At 41.6% G+C, this 22161-nt stretch overlaps 2 protein-coding genes across 37 annotated transcripts in view; one reads left to right on the top strand and one right to left on the bottom strand.

Annotated features, from left to right (window-relative positions):
- Window positions 1-2689, top strand: part of tbc1d8 (TBC1 domain family member 8) — a 28770-nt gene extending 26081 nt beyond the window's left edge. For both annotated transcript variants that reach the window (XM_030428446.1, XM_030428447.1), the window contains exon 21: window positions 693-2689. In XM_030428446.1, coding sequence (XP_030284306.1) covers window positions 693-1103 — 411 coding nt within the window. In that variant the 3' untranslated portion in view covers window positions 1104-2689. The remainder of the gene's footprint in view (window positions 1-692) is intronic.
- A 1015-nt stretch (window positions 2690-3704) lies between these two features.
- Window positions 3705-22161, bottom strand: part of neb (nebulin) — a 67513-nt gene continuing 49056 nt past the window's right edge. For 14 of the 35 annotated variants that reach the window (XM_030428411.1, XM_030428441.1, XM_030428443.1 and 11 more), the window contains 28 exons: window positions 21804-21914; window positions 21591-21701; window positions 21315-21416; window positions 20788-20892; window positions 20222-20311; window positions 18383-18496; window positions 17917-18021; window positions 17379-17483; window positions 15952-16056; window positions 15140-15250; window positions 14271-14381; window positions 13066-13179; window positions 12867-12971; window positions 12600-12704; window positions 12104-12208; window positions 11572-11664; window positions 11026-11118; window positions 10578-10670; window positions 9415-9507; window positions 8981-9073; window positions 8541-8633; window positions 7720-7812; window positions 7137-7244; window positions 6813-6999; window positions 6377-6469; window positions 6148-6288; window positions 5909-6012; window positions 3705-4586 (listed from right to left, as the gene is read on the bottom strand). In XM_030428411.1, coding sequence (XP_030284271.1) covers window positions 4413-4586; window positions 5909-6012; window positions 6148-6288; window positions 6377-6469; window positions 6813-6999; window positions 7137-7244; window positions 7720-7812; window positions 8541-8633; window positions 8981-9073; window positions 9415-9507; window positions 10578-10670; window positions 11026-11118; window positions 11572-11664; window positions 12104-12208; window positions 12600-12704; window positions 12867-12971; window positions 13066-13179; window positions 14271-14381; window positions 15140-15250; window positions 15952-16056; window positions 17379-17483; window positions 17917-18021; window positions 18383-18496; window positions 20222-20311; window positions 20788-20892; window positions 21315-21416; window positions 21591-21701; window positions 21804-21914 — 3057 coding nt within the window. In that variant the 3' untranslated portion in view covers window positions 3705-4412. The remainder of the gene's footprint in view (window positions 4587-5908; window positions 6013-6147; window positions 6289-6376; window positions 6470-6812; window positions 7000-7136; window positions 7245-7719; window positions 7813-8540; window positions 8634-8980; window positions 9074-9414; window positions 9508-10577; window positions 10671-11025; window positions 11119-11571; window positions 11665-12103; window positions 12209-12599; window positions 12705-12866; window positions 12972-13065; window positions 13180-14270; window positions 14382-15139; window positions 15251-15951; window positions 16057-17378; window positions 17484-17916; window positions 18022-18382; window positions 18497-20221; window positions 20312-20787; window positions 20893-21314; window positions 21417-21590; window positions 21702-21803; window positions 21915-22161) is intronic. The other 21 variants (XM_030428414.1, XM_030428418.1, XM_030428419.1 and 18 more) reach the window with 20 other exon arrangements.

The raw sequence follows: 22161 nt of genomic DNA on the forward strand, positions 1-22161 counted from the left end.
ACTCTTCCTGTGATTCTGTTCAGATTTCTTTTCCTGTCTTTTTTTTAAACTAGACTCTGATAATTGGTGTTTCCCCACACAGCTAATGATCTACTTGGAAGCAACAGTTCAATGTCTGAAATATCATCCTGAGTCAAACCAGCGCAACACACAAATATCAAGCAAGTTATTAGTTAACTGTGAATCCAGAAAGATGAGAATGAACCAGATCAGCTGCTTCTGCTGCCAGTTTGGGGATTAGATATGAATTAGTAGAATTGATCCACTGTGATTGTTTTTTGCATTTGAATAGTTTTTCCACAACTTCTCAAAGCTCATCCAAAAAAGAGAGAGAGTGGGTCGGCTCCGCTTTCTCTTTTGGATCAGTTTTTTTTCATTTCACTGTTGATTAATTTGACATTAATATACAGTCCATAAAGTGTCAGAAAATGCTGCGAGAGAGACAATCCAAAGTCTCCGAAGTACATGTTTTGTTTCTGACCAGAATATAACATTTACATAGATAGTGAATGATTAAACAGAGCTGCAGTATTTGATATTTTTACTCAAAAAAATGACTATTTTGATGAAAACTGCCTGTCAGTCTACTAATCACTGCTGGCTCACTGATTTTTTTGTTTGGTTTGTTGTAACAATCAGATCAGTCTCATGTAATGAAACACTGATATAACCGCCTCTCTCTTTATCCACAGCGAGAGTTCATCCAGTTCTGTAAAACACTCTATGGCATGTTTCACGGCGACCCAGAGGAGAATGAGCTCTTCCAGGCCATCGCTACGGTAACCAGTCTTGTGCTGCAGATCGGCGAGGCCGGTCACCGTGGGCGCAGCTCGGGGTCAGAGGTCACCAGCCAAGAGGAGGGGAAAGAAGCCGACCCCGCGCAGGTGGCCGCTGACGATGGCAGCAGAGGCGACGCGAGTTCGACGCCAGAGAGTGATTGGACGGTCAGCTACGCTCAGATCCTGGCGTCCCTGCTCACTGAACAGGCGCTGGTGCAATTCTTTGAGCAGCCGCTGGATCTGTCCGCAAAAATCGCAGAGGCCAAGGAGAAGCAGTATCACCAGCGGGCGGGGTTACTCACACTGCAGCAAAGGACCAGCTGACTCCAGTGTGAACAGATGACTGTGGGCCACAACACAAGACAACAGTCTTATAGAGAACACCACACTATCAGTATCATGTGACACAATGTGACAGAATGCAGCGGCTTCAAATCCAGAAGCTAGCCAGGAAACTAAAGAGCCTTAACGTAGTCTGTGACATGTATTCTTCAGTAGTACGACTGTAGGAACTGCAGCCACACCGACACGACTCCCTGACCCACTGTGTCCTGTAGCTGGAGGGAGTTTTTGTTTCCACAATCATTTTGAGCCAAAAAGACAGTTTACAAGCTCCAGATCACAGCAGCAGGCCTGGATGGTGATGGTGGACTCACTGGTATCAGCCACCAACATCAGGTCATTTTGTGCTACAGGCCTGCACCAGTTCTAACTCTTGCCTTCTTCTGTCACCATTACGATGCCTACAGTTAAACTGTTTAGAGGACATATAATCGAATGAGGCACCCTCTATAGAATATTTGTAAGTTGCGACTAATTATTTTACTCACGGTTAAAGGTGCAATATGTAAGAACGTTTCCATGTCAGTGCTGCTCTCCACGTGCATCCCCCACTTGTCCCCCCTGTCCCCTCCTCCTCCTGGGGGTCCAAAGCTCCTCTGCTAGTGGTGTAAACACCGCCCAGGTGCTCTGAGCTCCCGGTCCAGACCACTAGCTGCACGGCTAACTGAGGCTTAGCCAATGGCAGCTACAGATAGCAGAAGTCGGTGTGGTGATATGCTGCCTCCTCTTTGTTTGGCGTATGAATTTACAAATGGACAGTTCTTACATATTGCACCTTTTAAATTAATCATTTACTATTTTTTGCAGTTCAGTTCTAAGCAATTGATTGCATTAACTTCTGGGTTGTCAAGTAATGAAACATCATCTATAGCCAAGCCATTAAACAGTGGAATTAATAGTGTCTCGCTTTGTAATAAGCCATTACTGGATGTCAGTAAATCATTAATAGCATTACACACTTTTTTATTTTACAGTAAGCCAACAGCCAAAGTTAGTAAGTTAGCAGTTAGTATGTTATGTTTATTCTTAACGATCCAACAACTCCTGAAGTTGCTATAAATGAATTATGATCCAGACTTTTCCAGACATTTCCAGGACGTCAGAGGTCAAACAGTCCATCTAAGCGAGTGTGACGACGGTAACAAGTGTCCTGCTGGAGGAGGATAAAGTATCAGAGATGTGTTTAAAACCTGGAACCCCAAAATCTGTCCCCATTTATACTTATGACTGATCTGTAAAACACTAGTAAATGATGAAGCACTAATAAGCCATTCAGTTGTATGAAACCCTTTCTAAAGGCTGCTCCATTAGAAAGGTGTACCGATGATCTGTAACAATGCAGCACTAAGGACAAATCTAGCATTCAGTGTTCTTTTTATTGATTTTATAACTTCTGTTTCTTCAATATAAAATGTTTTCACCTGCACGCACCTGGAAATAAATATATTTTTTAAACTTTTTCAAATTACTGGAAAATAATTCACAGTGATCTGAAACAGTTGCAGAAAGCAGAAAAAAAACACACTGTTGGTCTCGTCCTTTGAATAAAAGACACTGTATAAAGACGTCACATCTCTCTTCTCTTCGACCCACAAACCTGAGATAACATCCCACTCGGCAGCTATATATATTTTATAGCAATAAAATATTTGTATATATTATAATAAATATAAATATTTCTTTTGAAGGTTTCCAGTCTCCCTACAACAGAGTAGATTATGACACTATTAGATAACTTAGCTTTGACTGAAATTAAACACGCCAAGTTCCTAAGCTGAAGTTGTCTCAATAGAAAGGGGCTATAGATGTTTTCAAGGCAACATGGAGACAACAAAGTCGGGCAGGTCCGCCAGTCTTTTAAGTTCTTCTGGTTTCTAGAGAAAAGCAATCAAAAGTCAACATCTACATTTTACACCATAAAAATAACAATGTTGCGAGACTGTAAGACTCCTGAAAAAGAAGACTGGACTACAGTCTACAGGGTGGAAGAAGAGTAAGTGTGACAGGGTGCAAATGTCTTGGAATTTGGAAGCTCATTTCTTCTTCTAGGGACATGTTTGATCCATTTTCAGCGACAATCTGAGCACAGGCGAGGGCCTGAGCGGGCACAGGGATGAGCGACACGTGTCAGGCACAGACAGGGTTGTTTGCCTCGGTTTGGTTTGGCTGCCAGATACCAAGACACACATCCAACACAAGTGCAAGTGAGTGGGCCCAGGCCCATGTGGCCCACCCACAACGCCGTGCTTGTTCTAGGTGTTACATAAATACTGTCAAGTATCAAAACACTCCAAGTGGAAATGCAAGCAGCCTGTATTGCGACCTGTGAAAGCTCAACGACCATGACAGACTGGGCTTTTATGGATGGGGCCCTTAAAGGGACGGACACAAAAGCAGAGCGATCAGACAGAGGGTGAAAACAGGCGCTGCAGCAATGGACAATATGAGAAAAATTATGTTGTTTTTGAACATTTAAGCATGTAAACCTGAATGAAAACATAAAAGCATAATGTGGGAGCTTTAAAGGCTCTGAGATGAGAGATGATGGTCAAAGTTGAGAATGAAAAGAAGGAGGCAGAGAGCTGCAGGAGCTGGGTGTGCTTTATTAGCTACTGATCAAAGGACGTGCCTTACTCTTTAATAATCGGAAGAAACAAAACACACATTCTACTAGTGGCCAGCCGTCAGTATAAAGGAGGGAAGACTGCGGCTCGTCTCATACAACTCTTCAGGAGTGGTTTATTCTTTGAGGAGATAGATGGTAACTGACTCCTTCTAAGTTTCATTATTTTTAATCACTTCTTTTTCTCTCCTAAGTATTTCAATTAAAGGCATAATTGGAAACTATCTGAGCCTACTGTTTTCACGAGTGCAACTCGGACAAAAAGTGTTTCATATATTAAATATTTTTGAAATTTACAATATAATGGGCCGAGACGTTTGTAATGTCATGTAATCTCTAGCTTTTTCCAATACAGTGTCTGAGAACACTTTCAACAATCTAATACAGTCTGTCATTCATAGTAGGCAGAGTATTTATAATCAGAAATATTTATATGTGTCATATCATGATGCTTATGTCACATCCACAGGCAACGGGGGCAGCAGCATATGAATGAAAACAGACTTATTAACGAGAATTACAACACAATCAAAATACAGTGACAGACCTACGAGAAACCCAAAGCTACACATTGCACTAAGTCACGGTCGTGATCACAGGAAGACCAATCAGTTTGCCCTGTGGATGTGTCTCGCCCACTCTGGAGGGATGATGGGCGGGCTTTGTCTTTAAACTGCTTCAACGTAGTTGGCGGGCAGCATGCCGGTCTTGCCGGTGCGCTGCACGGTGCCGTACATCCACCCCTCGTCGATGGACTGCACGTTAACGATGACATCGCTATCCTTGAAGGACACCTCGTCGTTGTCGGCTGCGCTGTAATCGTACATGGCGCGCACAGTTTTCTGCAGAGAATGAAGCAAAAGAAGGCGATGAGAGTCAGCGTGTGAAGTATGTGAGGGTGGTGTGACCGCTTTCTGGTGAAAAAGAGTGACAAAAGATAAATAAGACAGTAACACAAAGCAGTTACAATGATGTGCAGTTTGATAAGAGTCTGTGAGTGAGAGAGCGGAGGAGATTCAGCCGGGTGTGTGTGTAATGTGTGTTCGGATCAGAGGCAGTGATATGATTGGTGAGATTCAAGTGTATGTTCTTGTTATTGCCAACAAACTGTGTGTATCTAAACCATGTTTCATCTCGATTCCCTTGACTCCGTTGTTAAATGAAACTATTTAAAACACATCGGTGAGCCAATCCCATAATGCACCACTGAACACAGTCTGAGTGCAACAAACAGGGAAGTTGGAAATTTTATCCGCTGATCTGAGTTTTGATGTTTAATCTGTGTGAGAGAGTTTTAACGATTCAGGAAATACTGCGCTACAACCACACTGGAGTTTGTTCTAAACACCTCATTTGTCAAACATGCCAAGAGAGAAGGCTCAGGTAACTACAACTCTTGTTACTCTCGTCATGAATCAGACACAATCCTGTCTGTGCATCTGGCTTCTTTGTTACACAGTTTACTGTGTATTGTAAAATGGTGTTCAATGAGAGATGAGGAGAGGAGGGCAGAGATCAGACACTGTCCACACCTCCAGAATCTCAAAAGTCAATTTGACAAGTGAGCGTAGAGGGTTGAGCTTGTTCTGCTCACAGCCCCATGCTTGTAGGACCATGTGTGTGCAGAGCACGCAGAGCAAAATCACTCCAATGTTGGTATTTAAGTGTGCAGGTTTTTAGAGTACACCATAGACGAGCTTCATTTCTCTCTGTCTATTTCAACCTCTATGTCTGTGCAGCGGACACAACGTCTGCTTCCCTTTCTGCATGCTGGCAGTTTGGGATAGAAGAAGAATCTTTATTTGATCACATATCATACATAGTATCATAGTACCCCGTGGAAACCCACGCAACAATGGTGAGAACATGCAAGCTCTCAGCCGGATTGTAAAGCAGTGTTTCACTACTGTCTCTGGTTGAATTTTTCAAGCTTGTTTCACCTCTGACCAAAACCAGCTCCTCTGATGGATGTGGTTAGGGTGGTCAGACGTGTGGCTGCTCCCAACACTGATGTCTAGGTGTTCTGGAGTACACCTGTGCACCACCGCAGTGGGGTGAGAGGTTTGACCACCACAGCAAACGATTTTCATGTCCGGTAATGTTACGCTTTAAGCTTCCCATGCTGTCTTAGGCAGTGTGTGTAAAGTGACTGTGTGTTACTGACCCCAGTGGTAGAAGGGTGTGAGGGGACAGAGGAGACTGTGGTCTGCTGGGTGGCCACTGATGAGGACCTCTGCTGCACCTCCACAGTCTTAGTCTGCTGGTAACCTGCAGGAGTTAAAAACATACAGGAAAGCACATATGAGGCACAGTCTGGCACATCACCTGTGGTGTCTGGTAAAATACACTGACATGTCAGTATAACACATGATACAGTATACTGTGGTGATTCTGGATCATTACCGATAGAGGAGGCCATGAAGCCGTTGCTGTAGAGGGACATGTGGTGGTCGGCGTCCTGGGACACCTCAGACTTCTCATCAGCCAGGCCGCTCAGGGCGCTGGTGGAGCGGGAGTGCTCCTTGCTGCGACGCTGAGCTTGCACTGTGAGGACAGTGTTAGATCATGAAATCTGATGAACTAAATCATACATTCCCCCTATGAAGTGACCCTTTAAAATGTCTCATCTCACCTGACATCATGTGCAGACTCCTGGACTGGATGTTGTCCTCAGCGGGGTCGTAGTCAAACACAGAGCCGGGGTTTGTGCGCCACACGCGCAGATCTGAGGCCAAATACAGGATCAGGCAAACAAGTCTAACAAACAACTAGTCTTAGTCTGTGTTTAAAATTTCAACAGGTTGTGCCTCTCATGTAGTACCATTACATTTGAGTATCCAACAGACAATACGTTGAGGATCTTTGAAAAAGAGTTGCGAAGGTATTTCTAGGATCCTCAAAGGCTCCTCCTTTTAGCCATTGAAATATATTTTGTCCACTGCACAATTAAGATTTTGACATTTTCTACGGACAAATACCTTAAAAAACCCACATAAGCATGAGATCTTTATAAAATAACCTGGATTTTTCAGAGAGACAACTAATGACTGTGTGCACTCTAACTGTACCAGTGATGGTCTCCTGGTCGTGCTCGATGGCACGCCTCCTCTCCATCTCCACCACGCGCCTCTGGATGCCGCGGTAGTTGATGTCGCTGAAGTCCTGGGTGTTCTTCTTCACGCGCTCTGTCACCGGGTCAGAGGTGGTGGGAGTGAAGCTGCCCTTGCTCTTCTCGAAGTCCTCGTGGTATCTCACCTGGAACGTAAGCACAGTTTATACATATATCTATGAATCAATCGACACATGTGGGAAAAGAAGTGGAAAAGATAACTACCTGGAGTAGAAATAAAACTTCAGCTACATTAATTAAACCAATCATCACAATGTCTTACTCCAGAGATGATGCGCTGGGTCTCCCTGACACGCCTCATCTCAGGTGTGTCCAGAACGAAGGCGGCCTTGCCTTGCACCTGCTTACGGAAACTGTCAGAGTACAGCACCTGATGGAAGGTGGGGTCAGGATGGCAGAGAACAGAAGACAGGCAGTGAGCGTCTGAAATGTGCCAGACGTGAATCAATCATACAGCAGCTGTTAGCATCCACAGCACAAAGGGCTTGGCAAAGAGGAAACACACAGCTTCTGACAGAAGGAGCTGGGGCATTACTGGGATTTGAGACAAATTAATTAGCAGACGTTGAAATATTAAACGAAACAAGATTATGTCCCATTCTTCAGTTGGAGGACAACAGGGGAACAAGATGAAGAGGAGTAGTTTGAACAACAGGAGAGGTTAGCAGTGATGATGTGAACAGACACACCACAGCTGGTGGTATTAACACATTTAAAAAAGAGAGAGCAGTGGGGAGAATTAATACAATTAACTTGAGCCGGGACACAAGTCAGTTAGAAAAGGGTTAACGTGGGGAAGAACATTTCTCCAGTGGAACATGTTCTTGCGCCGGTTCTGAAGGTACCGAGCTAATGTTTTCTTGGTTCCTTTTGACGCGCTCCATCTCCGGAGTGAACACCACCGGAGTTCCCTTGGCTGAACCGTCTTTATACAACACCTACAGGACAGAAGCACAGTCAGACACTGAACCATACACAGACCACACACCTATAGGACTGCTTTCATAGACGCGGATTGACCTCAAACTCTTAGAAGACACAAAGTTCAGGAAAATTTCCAAGATTAATAATCTCAGAGAAGATATTCCTCTGAATTGAAGAAACAATTTTTTGCTTTCGGAATGTATTTAAGCGGTGTCTGAGAAATTGGTCCTATAGAGTGACTCATCCTGACGGCTCCTGTCAAACAGCCAGGATCTCTGTGGTAGAAACAAAACACACTCCTCACGCCTCAGCAGGACATTTAGCTCATTTGCTGTGAAGTGGACATTAATTCTTAAGCAAAAAAAAAGCTGGGCTGCAGGTTAGAATAGTATCTATGGGAGAGGAATGGGGCTTTGGGGAGCATCGCAGGCCAAAGAGTAGGGTTTCACTCAGCTGAAAGGGGTTTGATGGTTGAAGATTAAAGATGATTGGATGGAGTAACAGGAGAAAAGAACAAAAAAGACATGAAAACTAAGGCTACATGAAGGTCAGAGGGGTGATGATGGCAGGGCTGGAAACTGCAGTCTGTGCCTCGATGATGAGGATGGATGAGACGAGCAGGAGGTGATGAGATGAGAGTGTGAGATGATGACAGGAGGGAGGGAAAGTAGCATTACTGATGGACAATTCCATCCACTCTCAACAGTTAGGAGCACACGTGCTTCGGCTTTTGTTCCACTACCGAGCTGATGTGCTTCTGGGTTTCTCTGACCCGCTTCACCTCAGGGAGGTCCGGTATAGCCGTGCCGCGACCAACAGAGTCCTTGTATTTTATCTACCCAAGACACAGTATTGGTTTCATACAAAGAAAGTAAAGAGGAGGTCAGTCTCAGACAATAACAGGAAGACACAGACACGGCACAGCACCACAACTCACAGCAGACATTAAAACATGGAATTAAACACACATTTTTCCTGCGAAATGAAGAAGCAGGTTATGTTACAGACACAGTGGCTCATCATTGGTGTTATATCTAAGCGGTGGGTTTTGATGTGGCAAGCATCTTAAATGAGCGGTGATGGCTCAGGAGGGCTGTTATGACGTTGTGTTTGAAGGAGATGAAGAGTGAGGTAGAGGCGAATGGATTGTACAGGAGGTTACAGGGTCACTCTGCGGAGTACCGTGCTAATATTCTGCTGATTGCGTCTAACTCTCTCCATCTCTGGGGTCTCTGATATTGCCGTGCCTTGACCCACTCCTCCTTTGTACTGAAGCTTTAAAATGAAACAGCACAAAAACAGTCAAATACGGTGGCAACACACTCAAAGACAGATTACTGTTCAATTTGGGATGGAAGGAAATGCCAGAGATAAGGAATTAAAATATGAGATCCAGGGAAATGCTGGGTAATTTGGGAAAAAAATGGAGGGGGATTACATTTGATATTTCATGAAAATGTGTATTCATAATCAAACTGGTCTGGTAAAAGGGATGATTTATGAGACTTAGTTAGGATGGAGGAGGGAAAACCAGGACTGAGAGCAAGAGAGGCAGCTATGTTGGGAGATGATTGTAAGGGGGATGAAATAAGGTTCACTGCAGCCTGTTCCTCTACCAAGCTGATATTCTTCTGGGTTTCTCGGACCCGCTTCACCTCAGGGAGATCTGGTATGGCTGTGCCTTGACCCACAGAATCCTTGTACTGTATCTGCCCATCAAATAATAATAATGACAATACACAGGTACAGAGTGAGACAGGGACAAACATGAGCACAGTATGTAGTGTAGACACAGACACGTCCATCCATTCATAACAACAACACACACTTAGGAACAACTGACATAACACGTTACTTTCAAGAGATTTTCACATCTTTAGTTGGATATGTTGTCAATAAGTAAGGATGTGATACACGTACGTTCTGCTTTAAAATGGATGGTGCTTCATTAAATGTATGACTTCGGGGTTTAGATGTATTGAATTATCATGATGTAGAAAGAAACCCTACAGAAGCCTCAAACTCCTCATAGATGATGAAGATGTTCACTTACAGTGGAGATAAGAACCGCTACACTATACTGCCAAAAGTATGTGGACACCCAAACATCACGTGAACTGTGAATTGTTGAATATTTGAAACCTATGGGCAGTAATATGCTTCTATAACTGCCTCCACTGATTGGGCTGCAAGGATTTTGCATCTTTGGAGAAGAGTTTTTAGTTTGGCCCTTGTTCTGTCTGCTAACACAGAGGCGGCAGGATTTATAACCAATACTGCAGGCAGCCACCAGAAAATGATCAAGATGTTCTGGCCTCACTTTTGCAAAGCTGTCATGTCATCCATCTTTATATAAAGTCAGTGAGTCCAAGACTGAAGTTTGGTGATAAGGTCTGGACCACATTCTATCCCAAAAGTGTTGGATGAGGGTAAAGTTCCTTTACAGAAAACTTGATAAACCACCTCTCTGTGGACTTGCCAGTGGTGTCCACATACCCTCGGTTATCTGATGTATTTAAAAAAACAAAAAAAAAACAAGCTATTATTTTGCAGAAAGGAAGTTGGGTGACAAAGTATCTAGGCCTTTGGGGCTCCTTCAAACCATATAATTAGTCTAAGAAAAACGGTATGAATGACAAAAAAAAATCTCTGTAAAGAGATGGATTGAAATGGTCAGGTGACGTGTGAGGACAGGTCTGGTTATATTCTGAGGAGGGAATATGGAGGGAAGACGTGTTGAGGAGTAGATGAAGGAGGGCAGGGTCACTCTGTGGAGTACCGTGCTAATATTCTGCTGGTTGCGTTTAACTCTCTCCATCTCTGGGGTCTCTGATATTGGTGTGCCTTGGCCCACTCCTTCTTTGTACTGACACTTTAAATGAAATAGAAAAATGAAGTAAAATATGGTGTCAACACACTCAAAGACAGATTACTGCTCAGTTAAGGAGGAAAGGAAGTGCCAAAAAAAAAGAAATTCAAGTTAAAGCTCTGGGGAAATGCTGACCAATTTGGGGAAAAATGAGATGAAAACTATGTTTTTGTAGATAAATTCATAATCAAGTTGTTAACCAAGGCAGGAAAAAAAGTGATTTATGAGACTTAGTTAGGATGGAGGAGGGAAAAACCAGAGATAAAAACATGGAAGGTAAAGTTTTCTAGATGTAAGAGGGTATGAAATAATTTAAGGGGCATTAAAAAAAAGGGGTCACTGCAGCCTGTTCCTCTACCAAGCTGATATTCTTCTGGGTTTCTCGGACCCGCTTCACCTCAGGGAGATCTGGTATGGCTGTGCCTTGACCCACAGAATCCTTGTACTGTATCTGCCCATCAAATAATAATAATGACAATACACAGGTACAGAGTGAGACAGGGACAAACATGAGCACAGTATGTAGTGTAGACACAGACACGTCCATCCATTCATAACAACAACACACACTTAGGAACAACTCCCAATGCAGACTTATACAGACTTTCACATATTACAGTTGTAGTTAGGCAAAATAAATAAGGTTTTATAGATATGTAAGTCCTGCTTTGAACTGGATGATTTTTTAGTCTATTACTTCACGGTTTAGATGAAATGAATTATTAATAAACTAACAACTAAAAGGATAAGCGAGATAAATTATCCCTGTAAAAAGTCAGATAGAAAATTGAGTTTTAAGGAGATGACGTGTGAGGACAGGTCTGGTTATATTCTGAGGAGGGAATATGGAGGGAAGGCGTGTTGAAGAGGATATGAAGGAGGGCAGGGTCACTCTGTGGAGTACCGTGCTAATATTCTGCTGGTTGCGTTTAACTCTCTCCATCTCTGGGGTCTCGGGCAAAGCTGTTCCTGATCCCAGATCCTCTTTGTACTGAATCTTTATGTGGACAAGGAACAAAAGCAGCGACGAGTGGTTAGCCTGATTTCTACTCTTGGAGGAGGAGGAAAAGCTTCTTGATTTAATTTAACTATACTTGAGCTTTAGCTGTGTTGCACCTTGTGAGCTGAGTCGGGCAGACATCAACAAAAACACACTGAATGACACAAACATTTCAAAAACAACATTCAAAGGGACACTTCCACAAGAACTTCAACAAATATTTACAAAACAACACACAAGCTCTGCACTAAAAATTATAAATGTTACACTAGACAACTCATTGTCAGAGGTTAGTTGCATGAATTAAAGAGCTTCAGAATCTACACAACAAGAAATAAGGGCTGCATATCAGGGTTTGTTAAAGATGAATTAAAAAATCCAGTATAAGTGTAAAAATGTTAAATGTAAATATATATATATATTATTGAGTAGATACCAAGCTGAAATTCTTTGTATTCTCTTTAACACGAAGCATTTCAGGAGTGTCCTTTACAGTAGACACTTTGCCCTTTATGTTTTTAAGGTCAGTCTGGTAGTGATGCTACAAGGAGAAAAACAAAAGTGCAGTTAAAATGTTTCAACATGATAAAAAAATCTAAATAGAAAAAGAAAAGAAAGCAAAAAGCCTGAAGAGAAACTACGTGTTCATTTGAATAAAGAATGTACCTCAGTTTCAGCTCAGGGTGAGCCTGAAAACTATTTTCACTAATACGTCTGAGTAAAACATATAACTGACACCAAACACTTAATTTACAACAGATTTAGAGAACAACATACAGAGCTAACTCCACTAACAGAACAAAAGTATCAAGTATTATAGATAATACTTTACAGCGACATGGAGACATACACAGAAGACACTGGAAGAACATCTGACTTCATACTGTAGGTCGTCCAACCCGGAGAAGACATCATTGACATTTATTACTTACAGTGCTGAAGTTCTTCTGGTTCTCACGGACTCTCTGCATCTCCGGAGTGTCCAAGACGGGTACATAGTGAGACATGGTCTTCTCAGCTTCCTCTCTGTACTTTTTCTGTTGGACAAAAACAAACAGGAGCAATTTGAATTCAAATAGTCTTAAAAGAGATTTAAGACTCCTAATTTAGTTGGTTAAACATTTCTCCAGGCACACAGGGAGGCAACCTAGAGGGAGATTTTTAGAGAAAAAAACTATTTGAAGATTTCAGTAATCTACCTGGCTGACAATGTTCCTCATCTGCTGGGCATGGATGATGTCGGGGGTGTCGATGACAGACGTGTAGCTGGCCCTGTCCATCTCAGCGGTATGCTTGTACTTAGACTAAGGAAAAGAAAGCCATCAGTCAGCTTTCAGACAAAAACACACCAGAACGGCAGCCAGAACAAACAATATGAAACCACATTAGGATTCAGACCTGACTGAGGATGTCAGTAGCGTTTCTGGCCCTCATGAAGTCGGGGGTGTCGGTGGCCAAAGCCAACATTCCCTTGCCCTTGATCTCCTGCTCCAGCGACTTCTTATACTCTCTCTGTAAACATTACAGGTGATCAAGTGTTACATAAATAATTTTGCTTGCTAAAAAAAGATATTGCATATTACTATAAACAAGAATTCTACTCATTCATATCATGGGAGGGCTGCAAAACACAACACCTAGGGGAATGTGTGAATAAAGAAGGTTAGAAGAAATTAGGATTTAAAAAAAAAAACCAATTGGACAGCAGATTGGGTGTGAGGCTCCACTCTAAACTGGGGAAAAAAACAGTAGTTAAAGAAAGTGTGTTAAAGGATAATTAGTCATTTTCAACATAACTAAATTTTTTCTTAGTCTTCTATTATTTAAAGTATTCAAAAGCACTCCAAACATCAACCTGAAAAGCCTCCCAGAGCACATGAACTAAGAACTAAATTGTAAAAAAACTAAGTTTAAGGATATGTGTGTACATCCTCTGTTGATAAATATATTGACTCATTTAAAAAGTACATAAAATAATAAGTACTAATCTTTTACAAAATTGTCCTTGCCTCCCTCTCCCCACATCTGGTCTCACAAAATATCTATGAATACAATAAAAGACAAATAAATATGATAAATAATCAACTCTTCTGTAACCAAGACGATGGACAACCTTAAGTTGTAAGTATCAGACTGAGCCTGGCATTTGTCCACAGCTTTTATGCATTTCCCTTGTTTCTTCTACATTGCAGGTGCGTCATGGATGCCTGTCTACATGTGTTATAATATAATCAACTACCAACTAGAATCAAAGAATAAAATACATAATTACATCTTTCATTAAAATAATAAAACAAAATATGCTTTCAGTACATTTGAGGTTGATTTTTGGAATCTTTGTGTATAAGATAAATCATCCAGTAAATCCAGTAGGGTCGAGATGAAGTTATGCTTATAAAAACATTTTATGGACACCGGAGGAAAGAGAGTGCTGGGAAATTAGTGATGTCACAAAGCGGGGTCACATTCAGCAGTGGCCATTTTAGTGTGATGATGAAGCTCAGTTAAGGGGACACGATTCAGCAGATGATGCACCAAGAGCGGGAAGGCACTCAGCTGAGGGTAAAACACTGTTGCCTCTTTCACCTCTCAGTCAGGCATACCTCACACAGGATTTGAGTGGCATTCCTTGCTCTCAAAAGCTCCGGAGTTTCCTCCAGTAAAGTTAGCCCTTTACCCTTCACTCCCTCCTCTAGATCCTTCCTGTACTCTTTCTACAGGACGGAAGAAGAACAGAGAGACTGCAGAAAAGGGCACACAGGCAGGCCAGGCCAAGGCATACATGTAGACAGACAGTACAGTCCAGTGGACAAGCTGTCGCTTGTCTTTTGAGCTCAAAGTCACCACGCCTCCTCTACAGACTTTAGGTATATTAAATCACAAAACTGTGAAGATTGTTTAAGACTTATTTTCACAGAGAGAGCAGAGACATTGGGGACTTTGGCAAGAATCCTGATAAAAGGACAAAAAGAACCACATTTATTCTTATAGAGCATGGAAACAAAAAACAACAAGGCAGCAACTCAAGTCAGAATTTAAGCTTTAAAACTTTGCTGCATCGCTCAAATGACAGCAAGCATGCATACATGCAGACTATTTAACATGAAGCAGCTGGCCATCTCCTGATTGTGAAATTAGAAGTCAAAGATGTCAGTTAATACACATATAAATACAAATAATGATGACAACTCTACTACACTTCACACAAAGGATAAAGAGAAAGCAGATGGATAGATGAATGGTGCATTATTGTTAGTTTATGGCTGCTGTGCTGTAAATCATGCAAACTATCTTACAATTAACTACACAGGTGTACCTACAAGGAGTCAAGAGAAGGAAACACTTGTGAGATTTAAAAGTAAAGTGGTAAAAAGAAAGAGGGACCTTGGTTGTGATGTAGACTTAGTATGATTATAGAGCATGGGTGAGGTAAACAGGGGAGGTTGTCAGGAATAAATGATCCTTTAGTTACCTCACTGGCTATTTTGGTGGCGTGTCTGACATGTAACATGGCGGGGGTGACCTCCAAGCCTGAGAGGTTCTTGCCCCTCATGTGCTCCTCATAGTCCTTCTTATAGTCTTTCTATTGGCCGCAGGGACAAGACAGGGGACAGACAGAGCTCAGATAACCACATGCAAGCAGCACTCAGTCACAGTGCAGTTACCTCATCCTGGTTTGCACCAGTCTCCTTATAATGATCTGTGTCATTACTGGGCCTACAGTCTTTAAATGTAAGTATTTGGAGGAATGTTTATTGTGACTGTAACTGATTATAACTAAACACTGTAACATTAACGGAAATGCTCAGACTGAAATAAACATACTGTTGACTTTGTCATTCCTGATCAGGAGAGTAAGATTAAGCAGTCTGAATTTATAACATACACTATTAGGGAGCAACAATGTACAAGGCATTGGTACATTTTATTTTAACACATTTTACACTGCCTTCAACCAGTTTTTCATCCCAGCACAGCTAGTTAAGAGTAGAATATGGGGAATGAGTAAAAATGACAGTAATCACAAACACCCTAATGAGCACCAAAACATGGTCTTGATTTAATAAACTGGAATTCAAGGCACTGCAAAAGTGTAATTCTCACATAAACAATAGCGTGACATCCAACAAGCTGAAGCATATCAATACATAACAACGGGCATACAGTACAGGTTAATATATAGCAGGCACTGAAGAGTCTTTGGGCTGACAGAGAGGATGGTAATGGACAGTGTGTTGCTTTTGTAGACATTTGAACCACAGAGGAGACAGACAGGGTGTTTACCTGGCTCTGCATGTGCTGGGCCTCCTTAGCAGTCACATATGTGGGTGTCTCGAAGTCTAGCATAGGCTTGCCCTTCTCCCTCTCATACTTCTCCTTGTATTTCACCTGCAACAGCACACACATGTATAATGAGTGTGTTTTCAACAGACTGGAAATATTATATAATGGTTTTGATTTATTTTAGGTTGCTGAAGGTGAAATTGTAAGACGTGTTTAAGTTGTGTCAGAGGGACCATCAAGACTACATGAATTTGAATCAAAGGTGATTTACTCTTACGTGTTTATGCTAATGTAATTACAGATAGATCTCATAAAGATAATATTTAAAAAATAAATACACACATTTGGTTCTGTTTCAGAGCATTAAAATAGCTGATTCTTATATTGTATGGGCATGAATGGAAACTAATGGTCGCCTGGAGGTACATTTAATAAATTGTTAACAAAATCTAAAACGCAATGAAATGCAAATTGGGTAACAGTAAGTGTAAACACATTTTTAAGATAAAGTTTGCAAATCCCTTATTTTGTCCTTTAAATAATGAATGAACATTTCTGGATTATTCTGCCTGTTAATTCGTATTCATCTCCTTTACTGATAAATACAATCACAATTCCAAAAAAGTTGGGACGCTGTGTAAAATGTAAATAAGAAAAAGGATGCAATCATTAAAAAATAAACAGTGTTAACAGTTAAAATCCATGTAAAACTGTTTGTACAATTATGTGGCTCAAAAGAGAGCCACATAATTGGCTCTATGCTCGCCCTGCAGGCTGTAGGGCGAGCATAGACGCTCCTGTCTGGTCAAATGAGGTGTCAATCAATAGTTCAGAGGTTGGGAGCCATCTGAGGTATCTCTGTGTTGCTGTTTAATGGAGCTAATGGACAGATGAAAGCATGGAAAAGCTTTTCCAATTGCTGTTCGTCGCTACTTTGTATGCATGGAATACTACTGTGTTTTGGAGTACTTTACTGAAAATAGATCTACTGGACGTTTGGGAATAACAGATGACAGTTTATATTGGATTTTAAAATGCCACCGAAGCACCAAGACATATCATTGGTGAGTTGCCAAAAGGTTGTACCCGCTTGTTTGATGTCAGTTTTGATTAATTGTTTGTTGATTGTGCCATCCTGTTGTGGATTTAACTTGAAATGGTTCGAATGACCCGAGTCACAAGAATGTAAGCTTTCTAACGATGTAATGTATGGCATGACTACATTTAAATTAAGCTGTTAGTGTGACACCTAGCTGTGTGTATTGTCTGGCAAACTAGCCGACATGAAACACCACCCTTCTGTAAGTTGCGAAAAGGAAGATCTAAAATGCAGATATCACATACACATCTGTATGTAAAGTAAAAAGTATGTCAGTAAAAAGTATGTTGATTGTTGAGACCCAGAGCTCAGAGTATGTACCACTTACGTTGCTCTGAAGTTCAGAAGCCTCCTTGTGATGAAGCTGTTCTGGTGTGTCAGGAATCATATGGTAGTGACCCTTACTCTCCTCAAATTTCTTCTTGTAGCAGTACTAGGGGGGAATTCCCAGTCAAGTAAGACAGCTCAGTACAGTAAAAAAAGTGAAGGTGGGAGTTTTGTGTTAAATGATCAATGGTGAAATACTAGTTTTATACAAACTACAGGTTGAAATAAATTAAAGTGAAAGAGTGAAGGAGTAGGGGTTATAGTGGGTTGATAGTATGGGAAGGTCAAAGGTCAACACGGTCAAGGGTGAGAAGGGTAAGGGTCACCACCAGATGAGGTCACAGAGAAATGGATGTTTGGATGATAGAGTTTAGTGTATAAATCAATGAGATGATTATCTGCATCATTGTTACTGCGGTATGTGAGGTGACAGAAACACTGAGTTCAGACACGTTTCAGAGGGCGCTCTGAAACTGAACTGACTCTCAGCAGCTTCCTGAGCGTGAGCATGGGAGGGTTACAGGCTGATGAGGTCTTACTTGGCTGGACAGCTTGCTGGTGCTCAGGTTGTGCTGCATGGACAGAGACTCAGCCATGTCAGTCACAGGCTTGTGGATCTTCTTCAGGTCACCCTTGTACTTCACCTGCACACAGTGTTAGCAGATACGCTCAAAGTTACAAAGTGAACATACTGTATCTCACAGTCGGCGATCTTTGTAGTTGGTACATGGTTTCCTTTGATTATTAACAAGGTTTTATGATACATTTGCAAAAGAATTCTAGCTGCTTGAAGAAGACTTAGTTGGTTTTACTCTCAACGGGTTTATTGAACAGGTCCCATAAAGAAATATTCAATAGATAAAACAAACTAAGCAGAAATTCAAAAGCTTTAGAAACATTAAACTTTACATACTACTATAAACTCATCGTCAAATGTGTCACTCCACAGGTGGCTGACGGAATGAGTATTCATTGTGAAACGATGCCAGTCATGTGAGCACCTACCTCACTCGCCAGCGCACTGGCATCCTTCAAAGTCTTGTAAATCTTACTCTCCTTCAGGTCATATTGTGGTCTCTTTCCTTTCATCTCTTTGTCAAACTTCTCTTTGTACTTCACCTATTGAGGTTGGAATATATTTGAGAGTTAGCGTAAGAAGTATCTACTGGGGAGAGAATAATAGTGGAAGACTGACAGACTCCATACAGCAGGAAACATTTAAAGATCAACATAAGGCTTTTTTAACGTGTATAAAAAGGGATGATTCAGATTCCATACAGATATCTCTGTGTAGATACTGAAGATATGCTGAGTGCCATACGCTTCTCAACATGGGTTTGTTTCCCTTGTTATACACAAAAACAACTGTATGTCCGCTGATGTTATTCATGCATCAATTCATTTTCTCCTTTTCATTCAGCAATCACAGTGCTAATTGAAGGTCTGTAAGGGTGCATTCACACGTGCACACATCCTTTCTGGCCAGGATAGTCCTGTAAAAGTGCATATTTAAGCATTTGAATTCATATTACACAATCCTGTGGCTGGTCGAAATTTCCTTATAAATGCAAACCAGCTGAACTGTTTGTTTTATGATACTGTTTGGCTTAAAGTTACAGTTTAACCTGGTGGCATGTTTGCTTATTGTAACAAACCACATTAATAAAGCTATCACATGAATGTTTTTCTTAAACAAACCAAACAGGTCAGCTGTAGAGACGCCCTATGATGCTGTTTAGACCGTGTGCCTGGATTGAGTTGAAGTGGATTTCGGTTCACACTTGACCTCAGAATGCATCTCAAATGAGTCAAAGGGACAATTTGTGTATCCTGTTGGATTTCATCTGGTGGAAATCGCTGCTCAGCTGTGACTACTGTGGATACACTGTCCGTTACCATGTGTTGTTAAAGTCTGCTAGGTGGGCCCTCAGTGCACCTTTCGAACATGCTCAAATCACACTATATGGTAACAGTGTGTGCTGTGTAACCTTACCCCTTCTGTTCTTTATCTATTTCAGATGCAACAAAACACCTCTGTTTAGAGCTTCCAGCCTCTGATCTGACCATCCGAGATGCATTTTGATGCCAAGTGTACACAGAGCCAAATACAGAAGTCTGTGATCCACATAAACAAAACATAGACTTCATATATAATAAAGTATATATGGAAGAGGGAGGGCATGTTTCAAAGGGAGTCCAGTTGGTTCAGTCCATCTGCAAATCGGTCAGCTTTAGAGAGAAAGTGAGACAAAGCAATACCCTAACACAGTGTCTGGAACAAACATGTGTAAATCCAGCATTAATAATAAATTAATCTGCAATTAACACATTTGTCAAGTGATACTAACATTTAAAACCCTCTATGCCCACAGCCCTGTAGTGTTCACATCACAAAGGAAGTAACCAAGCCGGGTTAACCACTGCATATACACATGTTTTGCAACAGACACACTGAGTGAGTGAGTTGGGAGAAAAGTGGGATAATTAAAATGATTTTACACAAAATAAACTAAAAGGATTCATCGACATACAACATCTGCACCGGTGTAGTAAATGCAGTGATGCAGCAACACGTGTCTATGCTTAGCAACAAGCAACAGTCTGTCAGGAGCAGAGGGTGCACACAATGCTTAACTGCAAGAAGGGGAGGTTGCAAGGTAACTCAAAATAATAACTTTGTAAGATTTGATCATCTGAATTAAATCTTTGATTCAGTGAACCTTCGCAGTGAAATCAGAAATGAACCAATCAGTCAGTCAATCGATCGATACGAAGGGAACAGAAGAACAGAGAAGACAGACAAATAGTAGCAGCCCTTTAGTTTCAGGGCATGAACCTCCTTACATCACTAGTCAGGGCACTCATTTTCTTAATGTGGCGCATCTGGGGGGTATCATAGGAAGCTGTTCCATGGAGGGAGGTCTTGGCCTCCACCTACAAAGCGCAGTGAGATGGAGGGATGAGAACACACACACAGACTAGGGCATTATGGAAGGAGAGAGATGAGGTATGAGGAGAGTAAAATATAGAAGAATGGAGGAAGAGGAGCAGAGGACAGGCTGAAGGATGGGGTGAGACATGTATGATGATATGAGCAGTTAAACATGTAAAATGTTCTTTCATGGAGTCACAATGACAGCTTAAGCATGGATTATAATGCAGGATGGCAGTGGAAGCGCTATGGAAGAGCTGCTAGTACTATCGTTAGGCCTACATGACTGCTGCTAAGCATCTACCACAATGATACCAGTCAGCAAATATTAGCTTATGGAAGCTGATCTGAGTGTCAGGCCGGTGTAAAATGGCTTCCAGTGACTGATTCTAGCCATTTTGAAGGTAAAATAAATAAAGGAAACATTTTCTAGCAGGTGATAACTGTAGGGACAGATGGTTGATATGGTCCTCTGTACCTGGCTGGTCAGCCCGGACACCTTAGTGGCCAGAGCAATGTCTGGGCGGTGGGCCAGAGAACCTCCACGGCTGGCCTCTTCACGGGCCTTCTCACGGTAGCCAATCTGATGAAGATGAGACAAAACAGGAATCAGTTGACCTTGTACAAACTGCACCGGTGGTCCTGACTGGTTTTTGTTGTTTCACAGTTGCTTCTGAGCCTTTGTTGTTGTTTTATCAGTCATAAATTAGTGATGGTACTGCATCTTTTAAACAATTAAATTTGGCTTCATAGAACTTACACTAGTGTATTGGGGGACGATGCCAATGACAAACATTTGTATTTTATCTTTGCCATTTCCCTTTCATTCCCTTTCCTTTTCATTTCATTAAAAGGTCTTATAACTTGTAAGGAGCAGTTGAGCAGTGGACTTACTGTGTAAGTGAAAACCAGGCTTGTACACACTAACATTCTGCATATTTGTGCTTTGTGAAAACAGTTTTTTATCTTTTACCCACACATTTTATACCTGTACTGTATCATTACCTCACTGATGAGTTTGGCAGCCTGGGTTGCCTTCTTTATGTCAGGACGATCAACTACACTTGTGTAGTGCAGGTTGGCTTTGGCATCCTTCTTGTAGGAAACCTGTGGTATTGAGCAGAAGAGCAGATAGAATACAGTATGAGGTAATAACTGTCAGAAGAGAAACAGAGGAAGCTGTGAAACTATCCACAATGGAGGCGACAGAGTGCTGGAAATTACGATCCATTGTATACGATAATACAATGTTATATCAGCACAGCTGTGGAGATGACTTACATTGCTCTGATTTTTGGCCACTGACATGGCGTGCTGAACATCAGGTGGAGCAATCATGTTGTTGTACACTGACTTGCCCTTCTCCTTCTCAAACTTGGCTTTGTACAATTTCTATGGGGAGAGAAATAAATTTCAAGGCCAGCTGCACAGAAACAGTCCAAGATAAGGAGATGGTTGAGCTCATTTTGTTGAATAAATGTGAGGCGATTGTACCCCGCTGACGAGCTTGTTGATATTCTTGCTGTGGGCAGTGTCACGAGTCTCAGACAGGGTCGTGAATGAGCCGGACTGCATGTCCTTCTTACTGGCCTCCTTATATTTGCTCTGTGGATGAAAATCAAAAATTTAGAAGACATGTCTTATTAGAGATTCACTTTATTGTCCCATATTGTTTGAATTTGTAGCGGCTTCCATCCCTTCGCTGCATCCATAAAAAGAGATCCACATTCTTTTAGATGCACTAAAAGACAGGGTAAGACATCTACAGAGGCACCAAAAAAAGTCTATCACCAATGAAAGAATGAATCATCAATAAACTGTTTTTCATGACGATTACACTCCTATTTCATCT

This window comes from Sparus aurata, chromosome 9 (assembly GCF_900880675.1).
Source record: "Sparus aurata chromosome 9, fSpaAur1.1, whole genome shotgun sequence".
NCBI classification, from domain to species: domain Eukaryota; kingdom Metazoa; phylum Chordata; class Actinopteri; order Spariformes; family Sparidae; genus Sparus; species Sparus aurata.